The 20,750-nt window shown below is 37.1% G+C and overlaps 1 protein-coding gene across 5 annotated transcripts; it reads left to right on the forward strand.

Moving 5' to 3' along the window:
* Nucleotides 1-3,389: 3,389 nt before the first annotated feature.
* On the forward strand, nucleotides 3,390-20,372 carry LOC107778662 (uncharacterized). Of its 5 annotated transcripts, XR_012705441.1 has the most exons (15): nucleotides 3,466-4,000; nucleotides 5,216-5,325; nucleotides 6,367-6,429; nucleotides 6,544-6,736; nucleotides 6,934-7,038; nucleotides 7,140-7,264; nucleotides 7,345-7,921; nucleotides 9,579-9,644; nucleotides 9,972-10,048; nucleotides 15,577-15,858; nucleotides 17,458-17,791; nucleotides 17,870-18,022; nucleotides 19,266-19,326; nucleotides 19,598-19,802; nucleotides 19,909-20,372. XR_012705441.1 is itself a non-coding variant. In XM_075244895.1 (14 exons), exons 1-14 carry the CDS (start codon nucleotides 3,740-3,742, stop codon nucleotides 20,095-20,097), a joined length of 3,072 nt encoding a protein of 1,023 aa, XP_075100996.1. In that variant the 5' UTR covers nucleotides 3,390-3,739; the 3' UTR covers nucleotides 20,098-20,372. The 5 variants fall into 5 exon arrangements, 4 of the variants coding, with proteins under 4 accessions (XP_075100996.1, XP_075100998.1, XP_075100997.1 ...); XM_075244895.1 differs by having other exon boundaries at nucleotides 3,390-4,000; nucleotides 19,266-19,802; XM_075244897.1 differs by having other exon boundaries at nucleotides 3,478-4,000; nucleotides 6,576-6,736; nucleotides 19,266-19,802.
* Nucleotides 20,373-20,750: the final 378 nt, after the last annotated feature.

Below are 20,750 nucleotides of genomic sequence, written 5' to 3' on the forward strand. Positions count from 1 at the left end.
TAAAAATGAGATTTTACCAAAAAATAATTATGGAACTTAGTGAAAATTATATATTTATGTTCCTAAGGTTATGGGTAACAACTTTCTTTGGAAATTTTCGGAATCCGGATGTGTGGGCCCGGGGGTGAATTTTAGGAATCTTGCATTTTGGGTTGGGTAATCACTTTAGTAGCGGGGATATGAACTTTTGAGCATAGATTGATTAATTTATGTAATATTTGACTAGTTTCGAGTCGTTTGGCATCAAATTTGGAGGTTTGAGCACCTTTTTGAACCAGAAAGTAGGTTTTGCAATGAGTTAAGTCTCCTTTCTAACCTTGTAAGATGGAATTAATCCTATAGGTGGATTAAATAAATATGTGTACCTATTAGTGGGGCTACGTACGCACGAGGTGACGGGAGGCCGTACATAGCTACTATTATGCCATTGTCCAGGTAGTTTAGGACCCATATCATGCTTTATTTGAAATATGTGTGCCTTACTTGCTAATTTAATTGACTAAGTCATGTTGGAATTTGATAATAAAATTGTAAAAGGTTAAATTCACTTACTTGAAGATTTAATGAAATACTTGACTTTAAATGAGAAATTTGTGCTCTCTTTAAAATAACTGCTATTTGTGGATCGAGCCGAATGCCTCGGTAGCAGATTTAAATAGATGCATCTATGGTTCGTGCCATTCGACCCTCTGTAGTGCACAGTTTAAATATTATATTAGATCGGACCATAAGACCTCATCATAATTTGCACATGATAATTATTTGGAACTCTCCAAGATTGGTATTGCTTAAATGTCTTGAGATGTAAGTTGTTAAATGATAAAACTGAACTTGAAATTTATATTTGTGAAAAGAGAACTTGTTATTTCTTGTTATTGAGCTTTCAGTAGTATTCATGAAATCCATGCTTAGTATAACATTTTAAATATATTATTGTTAGACCATAGTAAGTGTCAAAGTCGACCCATCGTCACTACTTATTCGAGGTTAGACTAGATACTTACTGAGTACATATTGTTTATGTACTCATACTACACTTTTATACTTAATTGTACAAGATATGAGGCAGTTACATCTGGTTACCCGTCCGACGCGCATACTTGATCATGATTCGAGATTTCATAGTGAGCTGCCCCTTCCGAGCTATTCAACAACATGCCGGAGTCTTTTTTTTTTTTGTTGCTGTCTAGTCTATTTCAGGCTGTAGGATATCCACCTTTTGTATATTCTGCTAGTTGGCCACATACTTGTGACACTAGATCTTGGCACATATTAGTAGACTTGCGATTTTGGGTTGTATTTCTACAGTTATGATTTTCTTTAGTTGTTTTCTTTTTTTTGGTTGCTCTAAAAATCTGCTATTTATCAAATGCTTTAAGTTTGAGGAAAGTTAATTGTTTGAATCACTTAATAAAAATAGGAAATCACTAGGTTGTTCACTATTGGCTTGTCTAGCAACGGTGCTGGACGCCACCACGGCCTGACATGGAATTGGGTCGTGACACCTAATTCCCTCAAGTCAAGGTTAAACTCAACACTTACCTCGCTCCAAAGATCACTCAAAGCTCAACTACTTTGCCTATCAAACAAGCCTCCGAACCAACAATATCTAGCAAATTACCAACCAAACAATTTAAAATAAACCTTAGGAATTACCCACGATTGCAAAAGATTCAATTTAGGTCATTATTGAAAAAGTCAACAAAAGTCAACTCTCGAGCCCTCTTGGTCCAAACCCGAAATTCCGACCAAAATTCGATTACTCATTCACCCCCGATCCGGGTTATGTAATTTGTTTTGAAATCCGACTTCAATTTGAAGTCTAAATTCCAATTTTATAAAAATCCCTAATTCTACCCAAACCCCCAATTTCCACCATGAAAATACTAGATTTTAGATTGAAATCTTATGAAAAGTAATGAAGATTGAAAGAAAATAGGTTAGAATCACTCACTCGAGCCCTCGGGGCTCCAAACCAAACATGCACACAAATCCAAAAACATTATACGAACTTGCTCGTGCGATCAAATCTCGAAAATAACACCTAGAACTACGAATTGAACACAAAATCAAATGAAATTTTCAAGAAAACTTTTAAACTTCTAGTTTAATAATCGGACGTCCGAATCGTGCCAAAACAACTCCGTTTCTCACTAAATTTGACAGACACGTCATAAATATAGTAACGGACCTATACCGGGTTCCAGAACCAAAGTACGGACCTGATATCCATAAAATCAAATATTGGTCAAACCTTTAGATTCATTAAGCTTTTAAACTTTCAAATTTCGATTTCGGACATACGCCCAAGTTCCAAATCACGATATGGACCCATCGGGACCACCAAAATACGGGTCTAGATCCGTTTGCTCAAAACGTTGACCGAAGTCAACTCAAATGGATTTTATGACAATTTTTTTATATTTTATCAGTTTTTAACACAAAAGCTTTCCGAAAAAATATCCAGACTATGCACGCAAATCGAGGAGGGCTAAAATGAGGCATTTGAGGTTTCGAAACACAAAATTAGATTCTAAAACATAAGATGACATATCGGGTCATCACAGATCAAGAGAAAAATAAGGGACTAGTTAATAAAATAAAGAAGTTTTTACAAGATGAAAATAGACAGTCCTCCTTCCGTGATACTAACATGAAGTTTGTTTTGAAGGAATAAATTTGATGATACCTAGCGATTGTAAAGTTGAGTAGGGAACCAAAACTTGCCAGATTCAAAATCAAAATACCAAGACATGACTAAATCAACAGGTGGAGTATGTTTTTTGTTGATACTACTGCTAGAGTTAGATCTAACTAATGAAATTGGATAAAACTGAGAGAGTTATGTCATAAAACCTCATAATTTTGGAAAGATACAATTTAGTTTGTAAAAAAAAGAAGAAGGAAAGATACAATTTATAATACATTAAACAAATGAGGGTTGTGAATTCCAAAAATCACAACCTAAGATGTAATTTATAAAATAATTGGGGGTTATGAACTTGAAAAGTCACAATTTCCGATGAAGAGGGGTGAGATACAATTTTGTTGGTAAAAAAAGAAGGAACGATACAATTTATAACACATTAAACAAATGGGGGTTATGGATTTCAAAAGTCACAACCTAATTTATAATACATTAAATAATTGGGGATTATGGACTTGAAAAGTTACAACCTAAAAGTGCGAGATATGGATAAATAGTTTGGAAAAAGGAAAAAAAAAGATAAATAAGATTCCACATAGATATGCCACCTATTTTTTAAATTTATCACCTACTTTGTCTGTCCTCTACTAGATTAATAAGTAATTTCTATTATTTCGTAGTCAACTACTGTCGTTCCTTCCGTATAAACTCAAATTAAAAAAGTATTGAGAATCCGACAAGTAAGTTGGCGCGTAACAGTAATGTCATCAAAAGACAGAAAGTACAAGAAGATGTAAAGATCTATAAAAGAAGATGTAAGAAGATCTAGCGGGGGGGGGGGGGGGGGATTATGCGAAAATTCGTTAAGTAAAATTCGGGAGAAAAATATACTTTTTCATTTTCGCTTATTCCACGAAAATTATTTACTTTTAGGCATATGCTTTAACGATAACATTCTGATTCGGCATACCCATTCCCCCGTACAGCCAGCACTTTGCACGCCAATCGCAGCCACAAACCGCCGAGATATTTTAGAAACGGAGACGCCGTTTTCCGGGCGGTTAATTACAGCGTGATTAGGGTTAGTGGACAATGGAGTCTTTACAACGGAGAGTAGAATCATGGATCAGAGGCCAAAAATCAAAGATCCTAAAAATCACGTGGCCACAGCAGTGGAAAATGGTTGTGCGGTGGCCTTGGGCGGATGCCAGAGAGCAGAGGAAACTGATTCAGGAAGAGTACGAGAGAAGGAAGAAGCAACTTCAGGAACTCTGTCTTGCTGTTAAGGCTGAATCTGTTGCTGATTTGCAGGATATCCTTTGTTGCATGGTGCTCTCTGAATGTGTATATAAGGTAATTTTTGATTTCCCTGCAAATGTGTTAGTGGAATGTTCAATGCAATGTTTAGTATTAACAGTGCACTGTTAATGATTGCATTCTATGCAGTGCCTGTGTTTGTAATTAGGTGGCTTAATAGAAATGCAGGGAAATAGTTTATGGTGCAAATTAAGACACATTTTCAATAAAGATATATGTTCGCACTCTTCTGCGGATAGGCATGAATACCTATAACACATTAGTACTGAAAGTTTTCAATGAACTTCCTCTTTACTTACCTTCTAATTGAGCTCTAATAGATTTGTAATCACATCATAATGTCTCATGTAAGAATTGGGACTATGAAGACAATAAAATGAATATTTCGAACTATGGCTTAGAGGACACAAACTTCTAGAGAAAAAGTGACGCAGATGCAGTTTGCGGCCCTAGCTAGTGCTTGCCTAACTTAATGAGGGTAATAAAGTGGGAGCAGTGTTCTCAAAGGCAAATGATATAAAAGCTCCAAGGATATGCAGGGCTTTAAGTGTGAAGTACAATTAAAGCGTGATTTCAGTTCAACACAGTCTGACCTCAATTGGGGTGCAACATGGCAGTGCACTAGTAAATGGTCCACGTCTTCTCCCGATCATCTGCACATGAAGCACCATTTTTTAGTTTTATAATTACTAATACATTCATAAATAATGTTTCTGTAGAGATTAACTTGTACTTTAGCATATGTATTTATTATTTAACATTGCTGTATTCAAGATAAATCCTGTATACCTTAGTGCTTGCACAAAGTGTCACCTAAGAGAGTCTAAGTGTCTAACCTGTGCGGCACCTAATTTCAGGGCTTAGCACGCTTAGGTGGGTGATGTAATCAAGTTAAAGATGAATAAAAGCTTCACACTGATCATGAAGGGAAGCAAAGACATGTGGACATACACGCCTATAACACATCAGTTAAACAGTTACTGAAAGTATTCAAGGAGCTTTCTTACCTGCTATCTGAGCTCTGATAAATTTGTAATCACGTTCATGTAAGATTTGCTATCTTCCAAATGACATGGTTATTTTGATTCTAACCGGGGGGGGGGGGGGGCTGTAGATGCAAGGGGCTTATGGCCTGGCTTAATGAGGGTAATGGGCAGGGGGTAGTGCTTTATTGTTTTTCAAATGGAAAATATTGAAGTAGTTATAGACTCATTGTTTTTGCTTACAAAATCTGACAACCTCTCATGACAGAGACCTGCAGCTGAAATGGTGCGGGCAGTGAATAAATTTAAGGCTGACTTTGGAGGAGAAGTTGTTTCCTTAGAGCGCGTTCAACCTTCTTCAGATCATGTTCCACATAGGTTCTTTTAGATCATTGTCATCATTTTGTTATTTTCATTCATTTATTTATTTATTTATTTTATTTGGTTTGTTTCTGTTATGTTGGTGGTATTTTGAATTGGAATTGACTAGTTAGAGCCATTATTGAACACCTTGTATATAAAGTGGTTTGTTTATTTGTAAAATGTTGATTAAGTTCAAGAGTTGGGCATTCAATGGCTTCATTAGATGTGAGAACTGGTAGTGGATGTCATGCAAACAAATCTTTGTTGCAAAGGTTACTGGAGATGGTTTTCTGTCTTACTTGATAGTTGTGGCTGTTTCCTGAGAAGTAACAAGGAGAAATTTTGTGACAATAATGCCTGGAAGATGCTTGATGTGCATCTAAGTTGTAATGTCATTGCTTAAAGATATGGTGAAAACCTGTTCATCCCTGAGTGCTCTAAGCAGGCATAATATTTTGCACTCTTTTTCTGTGATGGTAAAATCAGGACATAATGGATGTTTCAATCTTATTTCAGATTCCTTCTAGACAGATGAAATCGAATTTCAATTTATCTACGCGGCCCCAACTTTTTTCACTCCTTTTTGACATCCACACGTGCTTGCAATCTTTCCTTTCCACTTTGTGTGGCCATGCTACACCAATGGGTTGTTGAGTGGGTAAGGGAGGGGGAAGGGTGATGGTTCTTGGTGTGTGAGTCAATGTAGCTGGTAAACGAAAGAAGCTGCTTTCTTTTACCAGAATTTGATTTCTCAAAATTCAGTTCAAGTTCAATTACCATCTCTTTGCAGTTATTTTTGTTGCATCTTCTGAGCGTATGTTTCGTTTAATGCCTTATCCAAAAAAAGAAGAGGAAAAAAAAAAGGTTTGGTTTGATGTGCAACTATTTACAGCCTCTCTGCCCTTCCAGGGTAGGGGTAAGATTGCGTAAATCTTACTTTCCCAGACCCCACTTGTGGGAAATCACTTGGTTTGTTGTTATTGTTATTAAAGCTACACTATTTCCCTTGCATCTCGGTGCTTTTATTTTCTTATTTCCATATTTTCTTTCTTATAGGTATCTTTTGGCGGAAGCAGGAGATACATTATTTGCTTCCTTTATTGGGACCAAGCAATATAAGTAAGTTTGCATGTCTCTTTCAGTTCTGATGGCGGGCGCCTGTGTTTTTTGTGAGATATGTTCTTTACACATCCATTTTCTTTTATGCCTTTTTTTTTTTTTTTGGTTATGAAGGGATGTCATGGCTGATGTGAATATATTTCAAGGTGCCTTATTCCATGAGGATGCTGTTGAAGATATTCATGGACTTGAATCTATGGAGTCTGGTCAGGTGGACACTCAAAGGAGCAACATAGAGAATCACTCTAAACTTTTGGAATCTAAAACTAAGCCAACGAATCTGACTCCAAAACCTGCTGCACATAGGGTATTAGAACTCTCATTTGCATGTCATTATCGTGTGTTCCACAAAACACACACACATATAATATATAGTATTATGTATGTAAAATGCATATATACATATATATATGCAATGCATACATATATGTTTGTATGTATGGTGTCTTCTAGTTTTCAGTTTTCGTTTTTCGCTCCTTAAATTTTGGCAGCTATTGTCCTTAGGGTTTCATGGCACGTGCTAAAGGCATACCCGCTCTGGAGCTGTACAGGCTTGCCCAGAAAAAGAAACGCAAACTAGTATTATGTGGCCATTCACTTGGTGGAGCAGTAAGTTAGAGCTTGCTTTGGCAGTGACATTTGCTCTCGTGTCATTGTACGTGTCTCAATTTTTTTTTTTGGAGAAGTTGATTTAGGTGTTGTTTTTACAGGTAGCCGTCTTAGCAACTCTTGCGATTCTGAGAGTTTTTGCTGCTTCATCGAAAGAGAATGAAAAAGTTCAGGTGAAGTGTATCACTTTTTCCCAACCACCAGTCGGAAATGCTGCATTGAGAGAGTGAGTTTGAAATTAATCTTTCTTGTTATTTGTAAAAAAACAATATATTTTCTGACTTCTAACCTGATTTTTCTCTCCAGATATGTGAATGGAAAAGGTTGGCAGCATTATTTCAAAACCTACTGCATTCCAGAAGATTTGGTGCCACGCATCTTATCTCCTGCTTATTTTCATCATTATAATGCACGGTCTCTGCCAATACCTTCTGATGGTGGAGCTTCAGTATCCACGTCAAAATCTAGTGAATTATCGCTACTGAAGCAGAAAACTGAAAAAGCAAAAGATAATGAAGGAGAGCTGCTGGTGCTGGGTGTAGGTCCAGTGCAGAATTCCTTTTGGAGGCTTTCGAGGCTTGTGCCTTTAGAGGGTGTTAGAAAGCAGTTGTATAGATACAGAGGAAAGAAAGTTGAACCTCTTGAGACATCTACTACGGATTCTGTTTCAATGCCATCAGTCAATGATATAACTAATACTCCTCAGTCTCTTGAAATTCAAGAAGGTTCTGATGGCATTTCTCTCCGACCATTACCTTCGGATGAAGACATTACTGGTGAAGATAAAATGGGTAAATCTGTAGCAGAAAGTAATACCAATAACGGGGACAAGAAGGGGTGGCGCCGCATGCCGTACTTACCCTCGTATGTACCATTTGGGCAGGTTGATATACCATCTATTTTGCTCTTTGGTGTTTTATTTTATACTGATTATTACATGCATGACTTATTATGCTTTTTCTGCGGTTTTTTTGTTTACTTCTGATACATGACTTCTATTAACTTATTATTTCTTTTTGGTTTTCCTTTCCTCATTCTTCTCTTCCCTTCTCCTAATTTGTTACTCTGTTTGTTCTATTTTATATGGTATTCTTTCCGTTTTAGTCAATTCTAAAAAGAATGACGCTTTTCTATATTTGGAAACTCTTTACTTTGAACTTCCTTTTTTATCCATGATGATGACATGCTTACTTTTGGTAGCCAAAATTCTTCTTTCTTTCTTAAACTCCAAACCCAGTCAAATATAGTTTTGTAAAGAAAAATGGATTATTACATCTCGCATTAGTTCTCTGCTCGTGGAGGTTTTAAACTTGCTGTTTGTGCTGGTTGTGGTAATTTTAGTGTTGATTCTTTACTTTCTTTTCTCTCTTTTATCTTTTGGATTGGTTGAAATCTTACATTTTCTAAGGTTAGGGAAATGTGGTAAGGTTGCATTCCATCTTGGAGTAGTGATACCATGCGTCTCCAATGATATATGCTAAATTTATTTGCATGAGGCGCTAAAAAGGTAGATGTTAAGATTTAATGATCTAAGCCCATAAAGGTGGATGTGCAGTCAGTGTTATTAAAAGTCTTTGGTTTGCCACTAATAGTGGTGAACAATGCAAAGTGAGGGCTTATTGCTCCATGGTTAAAGCACATTGCTTTAGGGAAGTGTGCGTTTCAAACAATGACGCACAAAGTGTTCCCAAAGAGAAGTGTTCGGTTCTTTGAATCTCAGTTTGTATAGTTGGATTAATATCGACGCTATTTTATTTTGGATGCTGAATTTAGTTAATTCAATTGCAATATGATTCTTATCATTCTAAACAGTATTTTTTTCATTTTTCATAAATGTGTGATTCACTTCAAAGAAGCGTGCGCTTCACTTCACGCTTTTCACTACAAGCCCACGGATCTTGTCGCTTTTTTGCTCATTTCGCTCTGGAAAACACAAACACTGTGTGCGGGGTCATACAAGATGGATATAACTAGAAATGATATGGAGGGTACTAGTAACAGTCGAGAATATACTAAGAGAAGGTGGTGCATGGTACGATTTGGCTATGATCTGTGTAGACCTCTAGTGCTCCAGTTTGTAGGTTTGTGACTTTATGGTGATTGAAGGTGCTAAAAGGGGATCAAAGAAATCTAAAATCACATATATTGTCTACTATCTCTTCGAACTAATGCTGAATTGACTAAGGTTAGTACACAGTAGAAGCAAATGATCCATGTAGGCGATACAACTAGTTAGGATTAAGCTCAGTTGTTGTTACATTTACATTAGGTTCGAGAAAGGATAAGTATGATATCTAGAATACTTCGTTCTAGTTTTAGAGAACAACAATCGACTCACCCATATTGTAATGAAATAGGCCCTAGAGATAGCAGAGTGTATGGAGGAATTCTTATTATTGACCCCCACTAGTTTGGAGTTGATATGTAGTTCTTTCTATCTCGCCATATCAGCATGGGCTGGTCTAATGCCAAGTTATTTTTTGACTTATTTACCTTATATATCTAACATTTGGTTTGTGCTAAATGTGTGATTTCAACAGCTTTTTCTCCTGGGGAATTCATCTGTGGAGTTTCTCTCTGGTGCAGAATACTCAAAATTGACATCGGTATGAGTTCTATTTACCTTTCTTTGAGTTTCAAATTTTTTATAGGTTCTTGGGGTTTAAAAAATTCAGGGGGATGTCATCTCCTCCCATCCTCCTCTTCTTGAAAAGGCAGAAAGGTTTAAAGTCTCTCAAACCAGTGGAAAGATGAGTGAAGTCAAACATTAAAGGCAGTGTATTGTCTATTTTTCCTTATCCCTCCACAAGCATGAAGCGAAAAAACCCTCTGCTTAACGTTTTTGTCTTGGGGGTCATGCTGTAAGAAGATACATCTGATGGCTTTTAGTAGTTTCTCATTTTGGTTGCTTCTTATGGCAAAGGCATTTTCAGGTCAGATCTGTACTTGCTGAAGTAAGGGAAAGGTTTCAATCGCATTCGATGAAGTCATACAGATCCCGGTTTCAAAGGTAACATGTTATATCATTTGAATTTAAAAGTTGGCTTTATGTGGTCAACTTTTATGTGGTCACATTCTGTGGGTGAATTCGTCGTCCTTGTGGGCACTCGTAAAGTTCCTTTGCATGATTTAATTTCTTTATTAAATAGTTATCGTGATTTTTCTTGATCTGGAAAATTTTCTGCAATCAATTTATAGATTTTCTCAAGTTGTTGCTTCAAAATAATGGTTGCTAAGTTAATACTTCTTATTGCTTGAATTCCGTGGTATAAGTCTCCTTTGCATTTTATAAACACAAAAAATAGTATATTAAATTTATGTTTGGTAGGAATAATGTAGTGGCTATAGTAATATCTAAATAGTACAAGGGATTAGAATATACTTTGTTTCAGATGAATATACTAGTGGTATTCCAACACCTGCAATCATGAGGTAGTTTCTCTCTCTTGGGAAACGAAAAAACCACCCAACTTCTTTGTTCAATTCTTTCCCTCCGGCAAATCCATCTGAATATTTCCTTCTAATCTCCGGCGTATTTCTTTAAATTTCTTCTCTTCTTCTTCCTGATCATACCCATAGAATTCAGCTTTCTGTTTTTTTTATCTTCCTTCCGTTTACTCGATTCCGAACAGCTTATAGCATTTTCTTGCTCACTTCTCTGTCTAACTTCTTGTGTCTTATTTATCTAACATTCTTCACCGAGTAACTTAAGCCTAGCATACGGCGACGAGAAAGGTGAAGGTGGTAGTAAATTAGGCATCATGGCAGATCTTGTTTCTTCTATGCTGAAAACAAATCTTTTGAAGCGGTGGAGTTGAGCGAAAGCTGGTATGAAGTGGTTGAAAGACGTAAAAATTTCATTAGTAGATTAACTTTCGACAGAAAGAACTTGTTAGCCCTCTGCTATGTTATGGAGCAAGCCACAGTCAAGAATGAAAAGAAGTGTAGAAGTTGGAAGAATCATAGTCAGTTGTATTCATACTTTTTCTATAAAAATTTCAACAGTTTTGGAAGATATATAAGAGTGGTGGCAACGAAAGGAAGTAGCAAGGTGGCCATAATCATCCCAGAAAACAGTAATGATGAAGGATGGTGCGATTATGCAAAGAAAATCAGATTGTTCATTCAGGCATGGGCAAAGCAGGGTATTCAACAACAGCAGCAAAGGAGCGTCAATGTTAGGAGCTATATGCAGACAGCAGAGAAAGAAAAATGGCCAAAAGATGTTATCAAGATTATAATGGATGGTTCATTGAATCAGAACCAATTCAGAATTGATGCAAACTCAATTCGTAGCAGAGTAGAATATCATAGAAAATGCGTACGGGGTTATTTTAAACAGGATGGAATGAAATTTTATTCTTGTCAGGAAATCCAGGAATGGGCCAATAAAACTTGGAAAGTTCCAGCTGTGTTCTGACCAAGGAATTGGATGGTGAATATGTGCTATTTGAGTTCCCATCTCGGAGTGAAGCAGAGAGAGTCAAATGGGGAAATGGCTGTTTGATGGAAAGGAGTTGAGGTTGGAGAGGTGGTCCTGTGTTTCTACCTGGCATAGGAAGAATTGCAAACCCAAACATGTTTGGATCAAGCTTATGGCTTTTCCATCACATTTGTGGTTAATATCTTTAAAGCAATTGGTGACAGATTTGGAGGTTTCCAGGGTATAAACGAAGATACCAGATATAGAAAACATCTGATATGGGCTCGAATATGCGTTAGAATTCCAAATGATATACCTCCAACAAGTTTGGAGTTCTTTGTGGACGATTTGCTTTTCACAATCCCTGTCTGGGTGGAATCTTCACCGGGGGTTGACGAAGCTGACCGGAATTTGGTAAAGAGTTGCCGGAAAATTCCCCAGAAGTCAAACAGTCCCGGATCTGAGCAATTAATGACGTCGTGCTTTCCCAGTGAAGGGAGCACATCACATCAGGTCGGGTTACGCATGACTTTCACATGCTAGACAAAGGAGAGAAAGGAGTTATGCATAATATAAATGTCAATCTTATTCAAAGCCACGTGGCGGGGAAAGGGAAAGAAGTGGGTGCTGGTCCATCACTGATAGGGGAGCCTAATATAGGGAACCCTAATAATTATTATGTTGGGCCAAGTCACTTTAAAAGAGCAGAAAAAAGAATAGGCCCAAATTAGAAAAGAGTTGTTAATTCGAATGGGCCAATAAAAAGAGAAAATAAGAGGAAAACTATTTACAGGCCCAAATGGGTCGATCCATGTATTAATATTCAGAATTCCTTCAGCCTATTGGATTCGGAAAGCCTTTCTGATCTCGATCCTCTTAGAGTTGAGGTGGAATCAAATCAGACGAAAGAAAACACTTCGTTAAGACCAATGAGAAATTTGAACAAAGACCATGAAGAAGAAACTGGTGTTTTGAGCAATTTGAAGATTGTTTGCGATAGGGAAGAAGACACTTGATTGACTCGGAGCATGTAGAAGAGTCAAACATGGGAAATGACGAAAGCGAAGATTGGACGCTGGTTCTTTTTTCAAAAAGTGAAAATGAGATTGCGTCTCCTATCCCTGTGGAGACGATTGCGATTGTCGAAGCCCTGGACTTTGAAGTTACCATGGTATGAGAATAGGACAGTCGATATGCAAGAGCGATTGAATCAGATGGAGGTATCAAACTGGCTGAAGAGGCATATGATGAACATTAGCAAGCAATTGGGGATAAAATGTGTTGAAGAGGAGGATAAGTTGTTTGATTTGTTGTCACACATTGAGAATAGAAGACCAAAGAAACTTTCTCCCCCGTCTGCTAATAGTACTACACCTAGTAAGAGGGGCGAAAGGGAATTAAAAGCTCTGGTAGCTTTCAGGGTTGGATTTAAAAGGGAATCCAGTAATGGAGGAAGAAACAAGGATAAGAGGGTTTCAACAGACACTCAATGAAGTTAAAAATCATATGTTGGAATGTAAGATGTTTAAATCACAACAAGAAAAGGAGATGGTGAAACTTTTACTATGAAAGTGGAATGCCGACATAGTATGCTTAACAGAGACAAAATTGAAAGGGGTGGATCCCTCTTGTGTTTAGCAGGTTGGGGGTCAAGATGGTCAGACTGGATTGAGATTGAAGCACAAGGAAGCAGTGGAGGAATCCTGATATTCTGGGATAAGAGAAGATGACAATGCATAGATAAATTAATAGGGCAATACTCTAGTACTATTATGCTGGAAGAGGGAAAGTCGGGTCTACAATATGCTTTCACAGTAGTGTATGGACCATGTAACAGAAAAGAGAGGAAAAGGTTATGGAAAGAACGGGCAGCTGTAGGTGGAATTATAGAGCAACCATGGGCTATCGGGGGTGGCTTTAATGTTATCAGATTTGAAGAAGAAAAAACAGGTAGAGCCAGGAATACAAGAGCAATGAGAGATTTCTCAAAATTCATTGTTGACTTATCTTTGATAGATCCTCCTTTACATGGTGGCTCTTACACTTGGTTCAGAGGTTTTATTGAGCAGACTGCATCTAGGATAGATAGATTTCTATTATCACAGGGATGGGATGAACACTTCAGGGCTATCAAGCAAAGAGTCCTACCTAGAACTACATCTGATCACTGCCCCATTTTACTGGAATGTGAAAATTGGGATAAAGGAAAATGATACTTTAAGTTTGAGAATATGTGGTTTGAACACAAGGATTTCTCTGATTTAATAGATTCTTGGTGGAAGTCATATGATGTTCAAGGAGATCCTGATGTCATTCTTGCAAAAAAACTGAGCTTGTTGAAGGCAGATATTAAAAAATGGAATAAAGAAGTATTTGGTTGTATGGAAACAAAGAAGAATAAGGTTTTAGAAAGGTTGGAACAAATAGATCATGGGTTAAGAGAAAATCAAAATCAGGAGCAATTAGAAAATGAAAGAAATGCTGCATTAATGGGAGCTTGAAGAAGTAGCAAAATGTGAGGAAATAAGCTGGAGGCAGAAGTCTAGATGCTTACGGATTGAGCATTGTGACAGAAACACAAAATTTTTCCATAAGCAAGCAAATGCTCACAAGAGGTTCAATTCTATAGACAAGTTAATGATTGAAGGAGAATTTGTGGAAGATAATAAGATCATAAAGGAGCACATCCAGGAATTTTATGAAAATCTATTTACTGAGAAAGAAACTTGGAGACTTAGTTGGGAAGATGAAGATTTAAAGAAGCTGTCAGAGGAAGATAGGGAGTGGCTGGAGAGGCCTTTTACTTTAGAAGAAGTTGAATCAGTACAAAGCCCCAGGTCCAGATGGTTTTAATCTGTATTTTTTTCAAAAATGCTGGAGAACCATAAAAGAGGATGTTTGGAATGCTGTGACTGACTTCCATCAAAAAGGTACTTTCATTAGTAGTTTGAACTCTGCTTTTATAGCCTTGATACCAAAGAGGAAAGGAGGAGTAGAAGTGAAGGATTTGAGGCCTATTAGTTTATTAGGCAGTGTTTATAAGATTTTTTGCTAAGTTGTTGGCTGAAAGGTTGAAGATGGTCATTGACAAATTGATATCTCACAATCAGAATGCCTTTATAAAAGGTAGACAAATAGTAGATGCTGCCCTGATTGCAAATGAGATGCAAATGAGAGCATGGAACACTTTATGAAAATAAAGACAAGAGTGTAGCCTGTAAACTTGACCTTGAGAAGGCATATGATCATGTTAACTGGTCATGCCTGATCAACGTCATGAAGGTGATGAACTTTGGGGTAAATGGCTTGAACGGATCAGATTCTGTATTCTACTGTCAGATTCTAAGTTCTCATTAATGGAAGCCCTTATGGCTACTTCAAATTCCAAAGAGGACTAAGACAAGGTGACCCCCTATCACCTTATTTATTTGTTTTGGTAATGGAGATGCTGAGTAATATGCTGAAGAAGTCTGAACTGCTGGGTTGGATCAAAGGACTTAATGTTGGAAGAAGGAATGGTGCAAATGTATGCTATCTCACATACTATATGCTGATGACACTTTGCTATTTTGTGAGGCAGAAAAGGAACATTTTCTATATCTCAGAGGAATCTTATTGGCTTTTGAAGCAGTCTCTGGGCTGAAAGTCAATCTGGGGAAGAGCGGTATTCTCCTTTTAATGATTTCAGATAACATAAACTAGGAAAAGTTATGCAATATTAGATAATGAGTTTATTGCAAGGATATCTTTGAATATCAAGAAAGTCTAATCAATTGGAGTGGAAAATGCCACTTTTATATCTTTTCCAACTGTCTTTCTTAGTTGAGGGCGCTGATGAAACAAAAATGTTTTAATACCATATGTGCAAACTTTGTGGTAGATATACTCTTCTTGTTAAACTCTATGTTTTTAAGATGTTGAAGTAACTTTCTTCGGATACCCGTTCGTCCCTTCTTTTCCAAAACCTTATAGAAATATGTTGTGGTTGGATGTATCTTTTTTTTTTCTTTGTTGTTCTATATTTTTGTATTTATATCTATTTATTTATTTTTCTTTCTAATTAACTTAGTGCAATATGATTTTTGATGGTTACCCCATTTAATTTTTATTTACAGAATCTATGAACTTTGCATGAGCGATGACACAATACCTTTCTTGGGGATTGAACAAATGCAGCAATTCCCACAGTTACAGAAATGGTTAGGCATTTCCGTTGGTGGGACTGTTGATCTAGGGCACATTGTGGAGTCCCCTGTCATCCGTACTGCCACTTCACTTGTTCCACTCGGATGGAGTGGTATTCCTTGTGGGAAGAATACAGATCCTTTGAAAGTTGACATATCTGGTTTTGGGTTACATCTGTGTACACTTGTTGAAGCTCGAGTAAATGGGCGCTGGTATTCCCTTTATCCCCCTATAAATCCATGATTACCGTCATTTTTGTAAAACTTATTTTGTCCATTTTATTATACTGATTTCCTTCTATAGCTTTTATCTGATTGTTGATTTTTGTAGAATTAACTTTTTATTTTGTGAAGTAGCTTTTTACCTTTCAATGGATCTTGACACTTGAAGCTGAATCCTCTTGGATTAACATATGTTTTTCCATTTATGCTTGTGTTCTGGAGCTCTGTGCAAATGTTTTAAGTGGCTTGTTTTCCCAGCCTTTTGGATCAATTCTCCATATGGAGCGATTTATGTGTCTTCTATGAAAAGTTTTTGAGTATAAACAATGTTTAAAGGCAGAGGTGCAGGGCGGGGTATACATAGGCTGGCAGGACGCTTGCTCTAAGCCATGGGATGTATGTCCTATGATTTTTGTATTATTAAGAATTAAGATAGACATAAATGAGAATATATTCAACTATGAAACATTACAGAATACACATTAAAATTGTGTAAAATTTAAAAGCATTAAAAATTTAAGTTGACTCTCTAGGCAAATAATATATGTATGCAATGATCTTCGAAGTATCAAATTCTTAATTGTAGAACAACCTAGTATTATATAGTTATTATGAAATATTTAAAAGAAAATGTTCTGTAGCGTATAGGGGCATAAAGTGTTACATGTGGTCAGCCCTAGCAGTAAAGCATGCATTGGGCAGGCATTACACCTATTGAGGCATTAGTTGCATGAGGCTTAAGCCCTATGATCGGTTTGGGGCGTTTGTAGGATTCCTTGCCCATGCATAAGTCCTGTGGCAAGTTTCAACTTTTATTTTTAAAGCATTGTTTAAAGGTGAAAATCCAACGTTGTATAGTTTCTTGTCCAAGATTCCTACATGAAAAGGATACTTGTAGTATCTTCATGATGAGTTTTATTCTAGAGAATTTGATTTTTGTAGGTTAGTTTTCTTTTGGGAAACTGAAAAATGCATCAGTTTAATACAATAACATAGGTCATCATGGGTTCTATCAGAGAGGGCATTCATGTGTGATGTCATATCTTGTTATGTGTAAGAGCTGGGTAGAAGTTTCCTTTGCCAAGAGTCAAAATATGTCTTTACTTCTTGAATATGAAATGTAGTAGGACATTTTTTCTTTGTCATTCCTGCCCCGTAATTGTTATTAAAACTTGTTCTCTGCAATCGGACTTTATGCCGAAGTGTTTATCATGTTTCTGCTCCTTCAGTTGATTGAATGATTGTTGGAAATGTGACTTTATCCATTGATCAGCTTGGTAGACCGTTGGCTCCTACAAGGTCAGTCTTGATTGCCAATAAAAAAGGATCCAAAGTAAATGGAGGTTCCAATAAGTAGTTATTTATATTCTTTAGGAGTTCTCTGTTTGATCCTGCTCCTGAATCAGTCAGTTTCTTCTGGCCTTCCCCAACGATGTGTTTAATGGATATTATAAGTTGTGATTACCAGAGAAGTTAGTAAGTTATATTGGTAATAAGAATTGCTTACCTGATGAATGCCTTTAACATTGAGAAGATACATTATATGTGTGTTTCAGTGAGATTATATTTATATTTAAACTTTAAATTTAGGTGTTCAACCTCCGTGGAGTCTTTTCCTTCACCCCCAGCTCACTCACCAGATCATGGAGAACAACCAGAGGTTCAAAATATGCGAGTACTAGTTGGAGCTCCATTGAGACGACCCCCTAAGCACCACATGGTGGAGGATATACCTATGTTTTCTTCGATTGATTCATCCTACGTTGATACGAAATTGAAGCAAAACGTGTCCAAGGTAGAAGAGGGGAATTTCATACTCCCAGATGGTTTAGATGATTTCGTCATATACTGTACAACTGATTTTTCTACCGTCTGGAAAGAGGTTAATCTGAGAACCCGTAGGGTTAGGTTAATTGGTCTTGAGGTATGGTTGGTTTTAAATTAGACTTGAGACAGATGAAGTTTTAGATATCTCTGTAGTTAATACTTGTGAATTATGTAGGGATCCGGTAAAACCTCTCTTTTAAAGGCAATTCTGGATCGAGGCCGAAGTGTTTGCACTGAGAGTACTGAAAATCTACATGCAGACAATGATGTTCAAGAGGGAATTGCCTGTGGCTTGTGCTATTCTGATTCAGCTGGAGTTAATCTGCAGGTTCCTTTAACTCGTCTGCTCCATCTCTCTTTTCTGGGTGGTGCTTTAAATATGGAAGACTCATATACCTTCCTAATGTTGTGTTGCTAATTGTTTTTTTTAAGATCCCGTCATCAGCTTTTTACCCGATTGGGATGTGACTCACTTCCTCCGTCCCAAAAAAGGTGACCCATTTCCTTAAGTGGCAAGTTTTTCTCTCTCCAAAAATCCAAAAGCAATTACAACTATTTTTTTTTTTTGAATTTGATGGGACATCTTTCAAAATTACTTCACTATCTTTACATTTCTAAATGTATTTTTAAACTTTTCTCTACCGAACTTACTGAATAAATTTATTCTACCATTTTACTCTTGATCAGTGTGCATGTTAAAGTAGGTTACATATCTGAGGAAGTAATTTTGCTGTCAATTCTTCGGAACTGTGAACTCTGTCTAGAGGAACAGATTCGTGCACAAAAGTTAACCCTGATCAATGAAATATCTGGACAAACTGTTTAGAAAAATATAGTGAACCTTTGGCCCCAATAGCTTTATTGTAGTGGTAAGAGCGCAACTCTTACACGCACATCACAGGTTCGAAAGCTGGCCCATACAAAAGCCTAGTATTTAAGTGGAAAAGGATAGAGGGGCGGCACATTATTTACCTAGTTTCGAACGGTGCGCAAGCCGACCTTCAGGGATTTCTTGGTTACCGAAAAACAAAACAACAGTAATAATAAACCTTTGAGAAAAGAGAGGAAAATCTTAGTCCTTGTTAAAAAAGTATGGAAAATCTTAGTTTATGAGAAGTGTTAGTGTAACTTTGAGTTGAGTTCTTTTTTAGGAGAAACATGTCTCTCTCAATCTATTTATGTATGCTCAACGTTCCTGTCATATGAAACTTCGATTTTGCATTTTTTTCCCTCGCTTGCAAGTTATATCTTGGATGCCATTTTACTGGATAAACATACATGGTGAAACAGAAGACAACATACATCTTCCCATATTCAAAGCAAGCATCTTATTGCAGCAAGGTTTTAGAGAAGGGAGAAGAGAGCAATCTTTCTTTAGATATTTTGGCTGAATTTTCTTAGAAACAGTCTTAAATGGAAGTTCGTTAAGAACTGCTTAAAATTGTCACTTCTCACTTTGTGTTTCTCCATGGATGGTCATGTACTCATTTGGTCGCTTTATTTATCATTGCTTGGATTTATTTGGTTTTTCTTAAATGCTCAAAATTTTGACCCTCTATTTTGTTTTATAGAATCTGAACATGGAGGCAACACATTTTAGGGATGAACTGTGGAAAGGAATTCGCGATCTCAGTAAGAAAACCGATTTGGTTATACTTGTGCATAATCTATCTCATAGAATTCCTCGCTACAACGACTCAAATGCTTCACAACCACAACCTGCCATATCCCTTCTCCTAAATGAGGCAAAATCTCTTGGAATACCTTGGGTACTTGCCATAACAAACAAGTTTTCTGTCAGTGCACACCAGCAAAAGGCAGCTATTAATGCTGCTCTGAAGGCATATCAAGCATCTCCTAGCACAACTGAGGTTATCAACTCATGTCCTTATGTTATGCCCAGTGCCGCAGGTGCTCCTCAATCTTGGTATACAGAAGGGAAAGATCGCGAGGGAATGAATGGTGCCCAAAAGTTAATTTTTGCTCCACTTGAACTTGTCCGGAGGCCTTTCCAGAAGAAAGCATCTATTCTCCCCGTTGATGGTGTATCTGCTTTGTGTGAGCTTATCCATCGCGTACTTAGGAGCCATGAAGAAGCTGCTTTGCAGGTAAGGAATTGAAGTGAAAAGAAGACTTTCTTAAACCCCCCCCCCCCCACACACACACCCCACCCCCTTGTTCATGACACAAATGTGGTGGTTTTGTTGTCTCTAGGAGTTTGCCAGAGATAGGCTTTTTGTGGAATTGGCTCGAGAGAGAGCAGTTGCTGCAGGTGCAATTCAAGATTCTCAGGCAAAGGCTAATTCTCTGAATGCTGCCGCTGTTGGTGCCTCACTTGGTGCTGGTTTGGGCCTTGTATTGGCTGTTGTCATGGGTGCAGCGTCTGCTTTGAGGAAGCCATAAATTCTTTACCTTAGTCGGTGTTGTATATACAGGCATTTTTTCAATTTTATGACTGTACAAAATATATATATCACACGTTGGTTTAAGTAGATTCTTTGTGTATATTTCTTGGGCCTCTCTATGGTTGTCTGTCAGCAGAGAATGAAGATTTAAATTTGGATTAGTGAGACGATATCCTTGTAATTTTGTGGGACTCTGGTTTGCTAGAACTCCGATAGCCAGTTATGTACTTATTTGATTGTCCATCAGCGTAAGAAGCCAGATGCATTAGCCTCGATATTCAAAATCTTCACTGGTAATTGTACGCAACAAGTGAACAACATCGGATCCGTCCACAACCAACCTGGTCCAACACAGTAAGGGGTCGTTTGGTGGTAGGATGTATTAGGAAAAATAATATATGTATTAGGTTTGGTATTATTAGTTCATTGTTTGCTAGTGTTTTTCAACCTATGTATAACTAATAAGCAAATTACTAGTTATGTCAGCTGATACGTTAGTACAAAAATTAGTCAATTCATAAAATATTATCAATATTAGCCAATTAGTTATTTGTAGCCAAAAAAATGTTAAATTTTTACTTTCTTTTGAGTGAGTATTGTTGGAATAGATTGGATACATCTTAAGAAGTTTAAATCTCAGTTTTGGGATGA

The sequence above is a fragment of the Nicotiana tabacum genome, chromosome 22 (assembly GCF_000715075.1).
Source record: "Nicotiana tabacum cultivar K326 chromosome 22, ASM71507v2, whole genome shotgun sequence".
NCBI classification, from domain to species: domain Eukaryota; kingdom Viridiplantae; phylum Streptophyta; class Magnoliopsida; order Solanales; family Solanaceae; genus Nicotiana; species Nicotiana tabacum.